Raw genomic sequence first — 13,758 nt, 5'->3', positions numbered from 1 at the left:
TTTTATTTAGCAAAGATGCATTAAATTGATCAAAAGTCACAAAAGATTTGAACTTTCTATTCATCAAAGAATCCTGATAAAGATGCATCACGGTTTCCACAAAAATATCACACAGCTCAACTGTTTACAACATTGATAATAATAAATGTTTCTTTAGAAGCAAATCAGCATATTAGAATGATTTCTGAAGGATCATGTGACACAGAAGTCTGGAGTAATCACTGCTGAAAATTCAGCTTTGCCATCACAGGTATACATTACGCTTTAAAATAGAAAACAGTTTTTAAATTGTAGTCACTATATTCAAGTTTTGATTGTAATTTTGATTTCAAAATCATTCAAATATCTTTCCATCCCCAAACTTTTGAACGGTAGTGTATTTAATCATAATCATAATCTTATTTAGGACTAAAATAACCACAACATGACACATGATGGACAGACAACACCAGTCTGCTTTGAGGTTTAAATGAACCGGTCTGTTCTTTTCTTTCTCCTCTGCTTAACTGTACCCGTTACATGGCCAAACCAGTTCTGGTCACTATATGTCCACTCATGCACTCTGGTTAATCTTTTACCGGTTTAATTGATATGTCCACAAGGGTCTTTCTCTCCCCCTTTCTCACGCGCACACACTCTCGGGACACATGCACACGTACAGAGAAAGATTGTGGCATCACAGTAAATTTGATCTGAACGTGTGGCATAGTCTGACAGTCATGGATCTGCTGTTTCTGTGTGTCGCATTTGTGCTTTTACTTAGGACTCGCGTTTCTGGTATCATCATTACTAAAGGTAAGACCACATTACACGCATGCTCACTTTTGATGCTTCTCAGTGTGAGACATAATCACCATCCATGTCTTGTAAGAAAGTCTCTTTATGTTTTTTAATGTTGTCTTCTTGAAATATATATATATATATATATATATAATTTTTTTTTTTTTTAATAATATAAAAAAATATAAAATGCAAGATCAAATATTTTGTGCATGATACGTGAATAAATTGTTACTGGAATATTTATTTCATTTTATTTGAATGGTACTTTTCCCCTGCATTTTCCATCTCTGGCACTTAAGCTGTATGTCATTTAGTTGCATGTCATTTAAGTAGCTGTAGTTGCTCAGTGAATGGATCAAAGCAGCACTTGTAGGAAACTCCATTAGTCTCATAATGACACTGGTGAACAAGAACATGAACAAAGACTGACTTTGACGAGAATGAATATGTGATTTATTCATCCTCATGAGCAGCCTACAAGGAAATATTTTAGCATCTACATTACAGTCTATTTGAATAAAAGAACAGGTTCATGACTAAATCTTTATATGCAAATGTGCAGTTTTGTTATTTGATGATTTGGCATTGTTTGAGAACCAGAACAACTGAAACTGTGGTGACCCAGCTAACAGGGAATGTTCTCTCACAGTTATGAACGAATGTTCTTCCAGTAATATTTAGAGAATGTTCGTTCAAAGTTATATGGAACGTTTTTCTGAAACGTTTTAGTTTGTCTTTAGAACGTTTTTAATGGCACACTGTGACTCCGCCCTCTAGCGGTTAAAAAACTGCATGCATTTTACAGAAGAATATGCCTGACTGTGCAAGTGAATAGCCTATATGACCTTTTGCAACAGATAATGTTTTACAATGGACTCTGTTAGAGAGCTACATGGCAATGTATCTGTTCAATACCTTACTCACCTATTGAGTGATAAAAACGCCATCTCTTTTACATCATGCCAAATCCCTCAGTAGTTGCCATCTCCGAAAAGCCAGTCTTCTCTGTTCTGCTGTTCTAAATTTAGCGAACCCATTCCACTCCCACGCCATACCCGCGACAAAGTTTATTTTTTTCTTCTTCTCTATTTACTGATATGGCGAGACACGCGTGGGCGAGAGACGTACGCAATTTCCCGCGAACACCATCCTGACAGCCACCACAGGTCTAAAATATAAACACTTATAATAGGCTTACAATTTTATTTTTGCATAATGGGAACGTTAACAAAATGTTCTTAGAACAGTTTTAGCTGGTGAGAATTTTTGTATGCAAAGCAAAATTGAATTTAACATTGCAATTATTTTACATGTGCTGGTCTCACTCTAGATGCACACGTGACCTGTCTGTTCTTAGAAGACTGCGTGCTACCCTGCAGCTTCAGGCCCACGGGAGCCGTGGTCATCCACTGGTACAAGCAGCAAATCCCCGTCCATAGCTACTACTACAATAAAGACCAGTACGGGCTCCAGAACAAGCATTTCAGTGGCCGGACGAACCTGTTTAATTCCCAGATTACACAGGGAAATGCCTCTCTGGTGCTGAGGAAAGTTAAAGTTCAGGATCAAGGGAGGTATAAGTGCTACACCAGCACCAGGAAGGGAAACCAGGAAACCTTTGTTAACCTGGGGGTGAAAGGTCAGTCACGGGGTCATGGTCTGGTCATATTGTTTGAGTTTGCTTGGGTTATTGGGGTTGTCTGATGTAAAAAGCTACCTTTCACAAAGTGTAAAAAAATGTGGTCTCCTACTTTAAAAGGAATTTAGTTTTCCAACTGGGTCAAGGGACTCTCATGGGGCCACAAGAGGGCGCTAGCGGGGTCTGTGGAAACCTTTTAAGTAAAAGTAACAAATGACATTGAAATAATTCAAAAATAAATAATAATACATTTTCATTTTTGGTAATTTATTCTATTGACAGATAATATAGAAAAAAAAAACCTGTTTTAATTTAAAATAAATAATTTTCTTTGGATATATATTTTTTTCTAATGAAAAACATTTAGCCTATTTTAATTTTGAAAACACAAAAGAGTAAAATACAAAAAGTAAATACTATGTTAAAATATTTTTGGTCGGAAGTAAAATCACAAGTAATCACAAAGTATTTTATTCTATTGACAGATAATAAAATAGTATAAATTTAATAGAAAGTATTTTTTCAGATTTTTTTTTATTTTTTTTTATTTTTCATATATTTTTTCTCCAGGTTTATTTGTTAAAAAACTATAACAAAGAATAGATACATATATATATATATATTTTTAAATGACAGTTTATACTTGGAAATATATAGCATATAATTCCATGTATTATATATAGCAAATGGCAGTAAATAACATTATGTAATATATGGCATTAAAACGTTTGGAAACCCTTAATTTAGTAATTCACTAGTAGATATTTATACCAGTCATGAGATTTAATTCAGCATTAAAGAGATGCTGACAGATAGTCTTATTACAATGCATGTAGACAAGATAACATGAAAAAGTTTATTGTATATACGTTTGTATAGATACACAGTTCAAATAATAACCAATCGATTCACTTTAATAGAATTTCATGTGGTACTTTTTCTTTTAATGTTTAGCTCTGATCCAGTTTGTGAAGCTTGAGATGGTTGAGGAAAGGGTCACATGTCTGTCCCAGAACATCTATCCAGCTCCTGAGGTCACCTGGGCCACTGATCCCCCTCGTGACACCAGAAGCCTCCAGAACTTCACTCGTAAAACCTCGGACTCCAAGGGCCTGTTCACCGTTGAGAGCGCCATCAGTGTGATGGGCAACATCTCTGACCACACTTACTTCTGCTCTGTCGTCTCAGCGGATGGAACGCAGGTGTGGACCGCATCACTGCATCAGCAAGGTAACAGTTTCCACTTCTGACACTTGCTAAAACAATGTCAAGAAAGGTGTTTGTCATACCTTCAACAGCTATTTGAATCGTTTGAATCTCTTAGATAAGTTACTTGGCGAGGAGGGCTCTGGACTTATGATCCCCTGCATGATACCACAACCTCGCCACAATTTCACCCTCACTTGGACCTTCATCAGAACCACAGAATCCTCCGTCATCTTCACTTACGACAGCCGGACCCGTCGGATCGCGAACCTGTGGGAAAGTAAAGCTGAACTCGACATAGATCAGGCTCACTTAGGCAACGGGTCCCTTCATCTGCTGAATCCAGACAGCTTGGGACACAGCGGAACCTACATCTGCACATTCTACGGCTTCCAAATGAGACATCAAGTCCAAACCCATGTCAATGTTACAGTTCGCGTGACTGGTAAGATTTACTTCATGTGTTTGAAAGCTTGGAACAGGATCATTTCACTTAATGACTAAAAAGTCAATACATAATACTATACTTTTTTTTCCCAGATGATGATGAATATGACTGCAGGAGGTCATGGTGGGGAACCGCTGCGTCTGTCTTCATATTTCTCATCACTGTATCTGTAGCTCTGTCACGATGTTTTAGACTGAGAGGTAAATAAAGTATTTCATATTTAAAAATATAATAATATATTTTGACATGTAGCAATAGGTTATTGAAAGTAATATATTTTATTACTCATTGTTTACACTATATATAGAGTATAGTGTGTGTGTATAAAGTATATAAAGGATTAATAAAAGCAATTTCCCTTTAGCTTTCACTTTATTATAATAATATATAATATATAGAGTTAATAAAATATATAGTATGTAAAAACTATGTTATATTAATCATATTATATAAAATATTGTAATGTATTTTTGTTACACAATTATTTATACAATGTACATGTAATATTTAATATATATAGTATAATATTTTAATATATTTAGTGTAGTTTCCATTTAGCTTTAACTTTATTAAAATAAAATGTTAAATATACATATTTTGACATATAGCAATATATTATTGATAATAATATATTTGTTAGATAAAATTTTACACAATATACATATTTATTATATTTATTATAGACAATATTATATGAAATATTCTAATATAGTTTGTAATATTACACAATATAATATTATTAAACATTTACTTTATTATAAGAACATTTTTAAAATAATATTATATATTTTTATTACACATTTATATATATATAAATATATTTATTTTATATATGTTATATTAATCATATAATATATAAAATATTATAATAATATATTGTGAAATATGCAATATAATATAATATTAAAGCAATTTGCCTTTAGCTTTTACTTTATGCGTATTGTCTCTTTCAGGTGAAAATCCAGTACGTGGCCATTCAGACATCAATAAACGAATCAGATGTACCAACAAAACCGGTAAATAATGATCCTCATTCATGCATTCATGCTGTGAGTGCAGCACTCTCTAATATCCTTTATTCATATTGGCAGAAATCCCTCTATTTGAAAGACAAAGACAAGATGAACCCGGGCACAATGGTTTGGAATCAGTGGAGACAGAAATTCGCAGAGCGCCATGCAACACAACACCTTTTGAAGCATCCAAACCATTTAAACAAGATCCTGAGTGCCTTAATAATGACGTCCTGCCACATCCACCAACAGTAATAAATACGTGCATGATTATTAGTGATTCCTCTACATCTGACACACCAGTGGAAAGACATGAATCCAGGCCGCAATCACCCACAGGTGCTATAATAACTCTGCTCACATCTGAGATGAATACTGATGCATCTGATAATAAAGAAAATGAAACAAATGAACTTAAATCTGAATCACACTCAGCAGATGGAGTAGAGATGGAAAGTATGATTCAGAGATTTGCCACAACTGAGCTCTCACAGATTAATGGCTTCAGGTGATTGATATTAATTTAATCATTTGAAATGGTGCTGACTAGTTATAATCACTTCTGGAATGCATGGCCTATAGTAAATAATAATGTGTAGTTATTTTGGACAAAACCCAACAACACACACACCACCCAGCTGAACACTCAATATTCTTAACTAATAAAATACATTTTAATATAAAAGTGTTTTATTATTATAAGTCTTGCTCATTATATAAAGTTATGTATTTAAACTAGTATACAATCCTTTTAAGGTAATCATTATTTAGATAAAGCTTATGAAATTAACCATTTTCATTAGTGGTTTATTTATCTCACTTTGATATAAAAAGTGACAATGTCAACAGACTATGTGACTTGTGTGAAATACATAAATAAACAAGTGTATGAAGGTGAAATGTGCCAGTCTATAACCAGGAGGTGGCGATATTTCTATTCGCGTAAGTAGGCTACTGTATTGCTTGACGAATCTGCTTTTCTTTGGGCTAAAACGTGTGATTTTTTTTTCTTTTGAAAAAGATATTGGGCAATTGTTTTCGTAAAATTTAGGAAAAAAGAAGAAGAACATACTTTTAATGTACTATTACTCGGCCTTGAACAACTACTGGCTACTGTGTTGTTGAATAATGTAGCAGCCAACAAATTGTGCAACACACAAACGCACACGAGTACATTTAAGTTACTTCAGGCTGATTTTAGAGTAAATCTCTCAAGATTTTGGGGAAGGAGCTGGTCCTTTTTTCCTGTTTACAAGGCAACATATCCGTCCCTCGCGGACATTTAAAAATTAAAGAACAGAAATGTCTCTTTCAAGCTTGTTCAGCTGTGTGTCAATGGGACTGTAAGCTCTGTAACTGCATCATTGTTAATTAAATAAGGAACCAGATGATTAAAGCTTGAGTGGACTTTAAATATACAGGACTTTATAGACTACTGTATGTGATCTGACCTACTGATCCCTCCAGTCTGACATGAGCATCTCCGGGGTAAGATTATAATCAGGCTATTATTATAAACAGACTCTTGCTCATTTTTAAATAGCTCCTCAAATAGCTCATGGCATAGGATAATCATCTCATTTGTATGCATAGCCTAGTCTGTAAATCTGAATGGTCCAATGAATGTGAAACACTTACCTAAGTGAGTTTGTGAGCATGACAACATGGTCAAGTAAACTTAGATGGTTGCACTAAGAAAAATCGCTATTGTTACGTCCCAGGGGTAAAGTTGTCTAGGGTAAGGGAGTAAACAGTGAAAAGAAAAAAGAAAAAAAAGGTTTGGGGTGAGTGAGTGTGCTCGTCCCCTGCCCTGCACGACAGACACATCAAATTTCAGCTCAAAGATTTATTAACAAAATATAATGTATAATTGACAAAGTAAATCAAAAGGAAGCAAAGCAACCTTCAGGAGGGGGGTAAAGCCAAAATAACAAACATAAGTAAGGCTACCCTACTTAAAACTACTTAACCTGCCAAAAGAAATCCCTAACTAACCAAAACCAGGAGAAAAGATATTACAAAAATTAAACAGCCACCCACCTCCCTACAGCTTCCAGCACATTTAGGCTTGTGAAGTACCAACAATAATAGAGTAGTAGGCTACAATAAGCCTTAGCTTGGTGAGAAATATTGCACAGTCTTGATGCTATACAATACAACAGCAAAAATAAAAGCAGGTGAGGGACACAACACTCTGGAAGGCAAGCTTCAGTTTCGAATGTCATTCCAAGCCTCTTTTGAGCGTGCAGCTTCTCCAGCATAACAAGCAGCAGGTCACACCTCTCTCTCTTCCGCACCTGGCAGAGAGAAGAAAGAGAGAGAAAGAAAAAAATACCAGCACTACCATAATACACAACCACGTTACATAACACTATAGCAACTATTTTCTAGAGCAGTGGTTCCCAAACCTGTCCTGGAGGCACCCCAACACTGCACATTTTCTTTGTCTCCCTAATCAAACACACCTGATTCAACTCATCAGCTCATTATCACATGGGTTAATGAGCTGATGAGTTGAATCAGGTGTGTTTGATTAAGGAGACAACGAAACCGTGCAGTGTTGGGGTGCCTCCAGGACAGGTTTGGGAACCACTGTTCTAGAGAACGTTTGTTCAAAGTTATCTGGTCTTGGTTATTTTAATACTCACGAGTTTATACTTACATACAATTTGAGGGGGTAAAGTTTAAAGGGGACATATCATGCCAAATGCACTTTTTTAGCCCTTAAATGCATTTTGTTGTATATTTGGAGTGTTTAGAAGTACAGAAAATATGAAACTATTCTCTTCAGGTGCTTCCTTGATATCTTTATATTCTGTTTTGGTCATATTTTTCAACCTGTTCCGATTTTTCTGTTATCTATGATGTTTTTTGAACTATTATGTCACAGTATTTGCAGCGGAACTGCCAAATAAGGACATTGACTTCCGGCTCAACACGTCAAGCAATCCGCTATTTTATTTCTCGCTGCAATTTTGTAGTCCAAGCTAAAGGATGCAGAAGTTACGAGAGGGTAAGTTAAAATGTTCGGTTGTTGGATGTGGTAACCCACACGCTTTATTACACCGTCTAATGTAGATAAACTGCCGCGCTTGTGACAAGGGCGCATGTTTAACTGAAAGAACGAGCAGAGAGAGAGACCCGGTCGCGCGCACGCTCACTCTCTCTCTTCAGAGCCAGGCGAAAGTGTAAACAAGACATCACCGTCTCCAAACTAGACGCTGTCTTGCTCTCTCTCCCTCGCACATATTAATCAAAATAAATCGACACGGTGGTAAAAGGTCGGAAGACCAAAGTTTCATGTGTAAATACAGTAACACACCATTGCGATACATCCATATGAAGATGTTGTTCTACAGGTTCGTGTTCGTCGTCTTCATTTTCATCTCGCTCCGGCTCCGACTCTGGCTCGAACATGTAAGGCTGGCTGGACAAGTCTTCCGCTGTTGACATTTTGTTAATAACGTGTGAATAAAAAGTTTCTGTGCCGCTAGATAATTGTATCCCTGCTATCAAACTACAAAAATGGCCGAACGGGGTGGAGTTGAACCTCTGCAACCTGGAGAGGGGGCGGGGTATGAAGTGTCTCAATTGTATTTAAAGAGACCGCACCAAAACGAGTTGCTCTCAGACGCACATCAGAAAAGGGGTAGAAAAGGGGCCTGTGGAGCTATAATAATGAAGAATTCAGACCCAAGCATTGCAGTTCCGCTTTATATAGACTACAAATGTATGATTTATATGTAAAAAGGAACAATTTAAAAGCATGATATGTCTCCTTTAATGCGTATTTGGCGTGCTGTCCGGAGGGAGGGCTCCGAGCTCGGCGTTCTGCCCGAACCCAGAGTACTCCCCCCGTATGTAAGTGTTTAGGACTAGAAGTGTGGAGAAGGGGTGGTGGGGGGATGCTGCAAAACTGTCAATGGATTGAGGTGAGACTGCTGAGTGTATATATATACCTCTCTTACCATTGATTGCCGAGTGCTCTCCACTTGTGTTAATTATCTGAATGTGCTCCTCCCGAACTTTGTTAATAAAACCTCATTTCTTGAAACATTGGCTCAAAAATGTTATTTTGGTCATCACAACTCTTGGCATGATAATGGATATTACAATGTTGATAAATTTGGTCTAGGCGGAATATATAACATCATCATCATCATCATCATAATCATCAACTACTACTACTACTACTACTACTACTAGGCTACTACTACACATAGCGTACATGAATGACCCCTATCCGATATATACAGGTGGAGTTGAGGAAGGTACCATGGGTGCTTCTCAATTCTTATTTGTGCATCCTCGTTTCTTTTCCTCGTGTCTCAGCTCCACCCCCTGTAGGATGCAAGGAAAGGAAACGAGGATGGAGGAATCGAAGGAAAGGAATACTTGATCACTCGAGCGTCACATCAAAGCGTCATCAGCAGCGCTCAAGGGATCTGTCCTTATGTTGTTGAAGTTTGGTTATTTAAGAAATATAGCCTAAATAATTATAATAAAGTAGATGCCCTGTTGAAATATGTGTAATGTGTGATTTATATAAACTGCCATGGTAAAGTATAAATTAAAATGATTGTGACCGATGTGAAGGGGGAGGAGAATTTATACGTAGGCCTACGTCACGTTTAGACGATAAAACACTTTCGCAAAGGATACACCCGTGTATCCTCGCTCATAACTCCTCAGGAAGCCTCCTCACTCCTCGATCCTCGACTCCTCGCAGTGCAGTTAGAGAAATAAGATGTCCTACAAGATGGCTGAGATCGATCGGTTTCCAGGTCATAGGATGGAGGACTGAGGAGAAGCACCGAGTGTTTGAAGGTTTAGCAGCAAGATCATTGGCTACTGATACAGAAGGAACGAATCAGCTGTGCCCTATAGAATGATGAGATTGCAAGCTGATATGGTTAAAGGGATACTCCACTTTAAAATGAAAATTCTGCCATCATATACTCACCCTCATGTTGTTTCAAACCTGTATGAATTTCTTTCTTCTGCTGAACAGAAAGGAAGATATTTAGAAGAATATCAGTAACCAGACAGTTTCTGGTCTCATTGACTTCCATAGTATATTTGTTTCCTACTATGGAAGTCAATGAGACCAGAAACTGTCTGGTTACTGACATTCTTATAAATATCTTCCTTTCTGTTCAGCAGAAGAAAGTAATTCATACAGATTTGAAACAACTTGAGGGTGAGTATATGATGACAGAATTTTCATTTTAAAGTGGAGTATCCCTTTAAGGACCTATCAGCCTGTGCTATCTAGAGTTTCATGACAGAACTTAAATACATTACATTGTCAATGGAAAAATAAATTCTTAAACATTTTAGTTGGACGTGCGTCAAATATTTTTCTTAAATGTTGGAATGTAGGCTACCGTTCCCATAACCAAGAAAAAAAACGTTACAAAAAAAACCCCTATCTGAACATTCAGAAATGTTTTCATAACTTAATGGTAACATTACCAAAACATTCTGAAACCTTATTTTTGTTACAGTAGCCTTTTGAGAAAAGCAGCCCAAAAAATATTTTTTGTTTGTTTGATTAATTGCATTGCTTAAAATATATCTTGCACAACCTAAAGCTGTAGATAGACGTGAAAAAAATAATGTGTAGAAAGATTTAGAGATTATCTCAATAATGCATCAAGTCATGCGAAAAGTTTCTTTGTTAGCAATCAATGTTGTTTTATGCTTATCCAGAAAGAGTGTGACTTCTGAGGGTTTTTTATTCACAGTCACCACAGTCACTGTGTATATGGCTGATGGATTTTGCTACAAGATTATCCCCCCTTTTTAGCTTATTAAGGTGATGCAAAGTCTTCTCAATAGGTTTTCAAGATCTTTGTTATTGGGGAGAAATGGACTAGCCCAGTGACCTCACGTACAGAAACTGAGAGACAAGGGGAGTCAAGTGCTCTCAGCTGTCTCTGATCCTCACTTCCTCCCGACGGAGCAAAAAGAAAAACCCAGAACTCCAGCCAGCTGGAGAGAACAAGGGGAATAGCCTTGTTTCATGACATATCCCATATCCCAGAGCAGAACTGCTGTGCTGCTTTTTTAAGATAAAATTATTAGAAGACCTAGATAAACATACTTTTGGGGGATCCTAGATCATTAAAGATTAGCTTTGTTCATCTGGGTTTATAGCTCATAATTAAAAAAAACATATTCTGGCGCACAAAGCATCACTTGTCACTTGCCACTTCACTTGCATGTCATTCCAAACTATTTTTTTTTACTTCAGAAGAAATATGGACCTTTTTTATTTAACTTTAATGGTGATTTTACTGGACGGCACCAGTCCTTACTCTCTTCCGTTGAAAAGAAAAGAAAAAGTCATAGACTACAGGTTTGGAATGGCGATAGGGGGAGTAAATGATGACAGCCTTTTCATTTTTGGGTGAACTTTCCCTTTAAATAATTAGACTGGTGTAATGGTTAGCTTGATTTTAAGGGTTTCTTTGTTTGTTAATTTTGGCTGGCAGTCATGTGCCTCCTCAAAGTTTTAACCATGGTACTTTTTCTGTTATTTATTTGTTTTTCCTTCATGGCAATTTATAGTAAGCCCTCTCAGCCTGGCCTCTTTTCTTCCTTCTCCCTCTGTCCCTTTTCTGACTTGCTCCCAGAAGATCACATGAAAACATTCCCCCATACTCTTTTCATGTCCTCCTCCTCTCTTAAACTGAGACAACCCTCCTTTCTCTAAAACTTCTGTTTTGTCTCTGATTATGTATATGTGTGCATCTGTAAATTAATCTCATTCTGAGCAAATGGGAGATCCGCTAAGCCCATTTTCCTACATAGTTTGTATAAAGGGTCTTTTTCTCAGGCTATATAAAATGGCCTATAAAAACCTGCTCCAGCGACTATGAAACTAAATCACTTCACCATGACTTAGAGGGTTTACAATATATTTTACTGCAGCGGTGCTTGAGTAAGAGGAGTAAATCCATAATTTTATTTGCAGATTTATTTTTGCTTATCTTTGTTTGAAAGCTTAAAACATTGTCTAAGGAGGTCTATAATACCTGGAGAAAGCTATCTGTTAGCATTCCCATTCATTTCAATTGTAAGATATCATTGCAAGGCAAGTTTATTTATATACCAAATTTCATACACAATGGTAATTATGTGCTTTACACAAAAATGAGAAAGAAAATGCAAGGTTTAAAAAAGTAAGTAAATAATTTAAATTAGAATTGATTAGCAGAGGAGATAAAAAAAGATAATTAAATGGGGTGCACACACTGATCTATATACTGTATAATGACGTCATTCTATATCAGTGGGTGCACATAATGTGTTTTCAGTCTGAAATGTGACTGTGAGGCAAATGTTGGATCACAATAATTAGGAACCACAGTTTCCACAAATCCCTTCACTTGATTGGGATGTTCTCTTTTATTCTGGATGGCAAGGGCAGTGACTGTAACAGTCGAGCATATTTTGCAGTATTAATAAACACGTATTTACCCTTACTTTTTCAGTAAGGGGCAATATTTGCCCCCTTAAATCGATTTTTCCAGTGCATTTTTTTTTTTTACCTATTCCTTTATTAAAAAAATAAATAAAAAAGTTCAATAGAGAAATATGCAATGATGGTAAAAGTGATGCTTTTAAATATTAAATTAAAACCGCCATTAGGTGGCGGCAAGTCACTGTCTTTATGAGTGAGTCATCGAGTCATTCATTCAGTACCGAAGCAATTGGCTGTAATTATCAGGGGGGCAATGTTTCAGAAAACACTGAAGCTTCCCGGGCGCTGCCTGTAACGATGCAGGCAGGAATGAAGCGGAGAGTGAATCCAATCGCAAGCACTTTAATAAACAAACAGGTAATCCAGGGTACATGACAGAACACTCAGAACAGGAACCGGGAACTCAAGACGGGAACAAGGAGACAACAGCAAACGTTACAACATCAAGAACTCACAAGGACTGAACTAAAACACAGGGCTTAAATACAAGGGAACACAAGCTAAACAAGATAACAAGGTAAAACTGAAACACCTGGGAAGACTAATCAACATAACGGGGAACAGCTGAACATGGGACAAGACACATGGCAGGATCACATGACAAGCAGGGAATTACATGACAGACAAGAACAAGGAACAAGACACAAAACCCACACCGTGACATAGCCCCTCCCCTAAAAAAACAAAAAACAATAGTTCAGGAGGGTGGTGAAGCAGAGGCGGTCTTGGGGGAGGGATGGAGGGCCAGGTCCGTGCAGGGGAATGGGACCAGGGCATATTAATGGCGGACCTGGGTCGTGAAGCGTGGGCGACCAGGGCGGAGCAGGAACTGCAGACGACCCTTCGGGCGGCCAGGGCGGTGAAGACCCTTTGGGCGGCCACGGCGGAGAAGACCCTTCGGGCGGCCACGGCGGAGAAGACCCTTCGGGCGGCCACGGCGGAGCAGGCAGCGCAGGCGGCCAGGGAGGAGAGAACCTTTCAGGCGGCCAGGGCGGACCAGATAGTTCAGGCGGCCATGGCGGCGTGGCCATGGTCCCATCAGGGGACCTACTGCCCCCCCCAAAACTTTTCTTGGGGGCAGCTATGGGGTTATGGACCGGGACAGACCCCGGTTCAGGAACAGACCCCAGCTCGGGAACAGGAACAGACACCGGCTCGGGAACAGGAACAGACACCGGCT

At 37.7% G+C, this 13,758-nt stretch overlaps 1 protein-coding gene across 1 annotated transcript; it reads left to right on the top strand.

Moving 5' to 3' along the window:
• The first annotated feature begins 557 nt into the window (after window positions 1-557).
• LOC311285626 (uncharacterized protein) lies at window positions 558-5,739 on the top strand. The gene is made up of 7 exons (XM_084401360.1): window positions 558-795; window positions 2,114-2,422; window positions 3,377-3,652; window positions 3,747-4,073; window positions 4,169-4,276; window positions 5,030-5,092; window positions 5,168-5,739. The coding sequence occupies exons 1-7, from the start codon at window positions 648-650 to the stop codon at window positions 5,599-5,601; spliced, it is 1,665 nt and encodes a 554-aa protein (XP_084257486.1). The 5' UTR covers window positions 558-647; the 3' UTR covers window positions 5,602-5,739.
• The last annotated feature ends 8,019 nt before the right edge of the window (window positions 5,740-13,758 follow it).

Source organism: Rutilus rutilus (assembly GCF_951802725.1).
Source record: "Rutilus rutilus genome assembly, chromosome: 25".
Classification (NCBI taxonomy): Eukaryota; Metazoa; Chordata; class Actinopteri; order Cypriniformes; family Leuciscidae; genus Rutilus; species Rutilus rutilus.
This window is presented reverse-complemented; position numbering and strand designations above follow the sequence as displayed.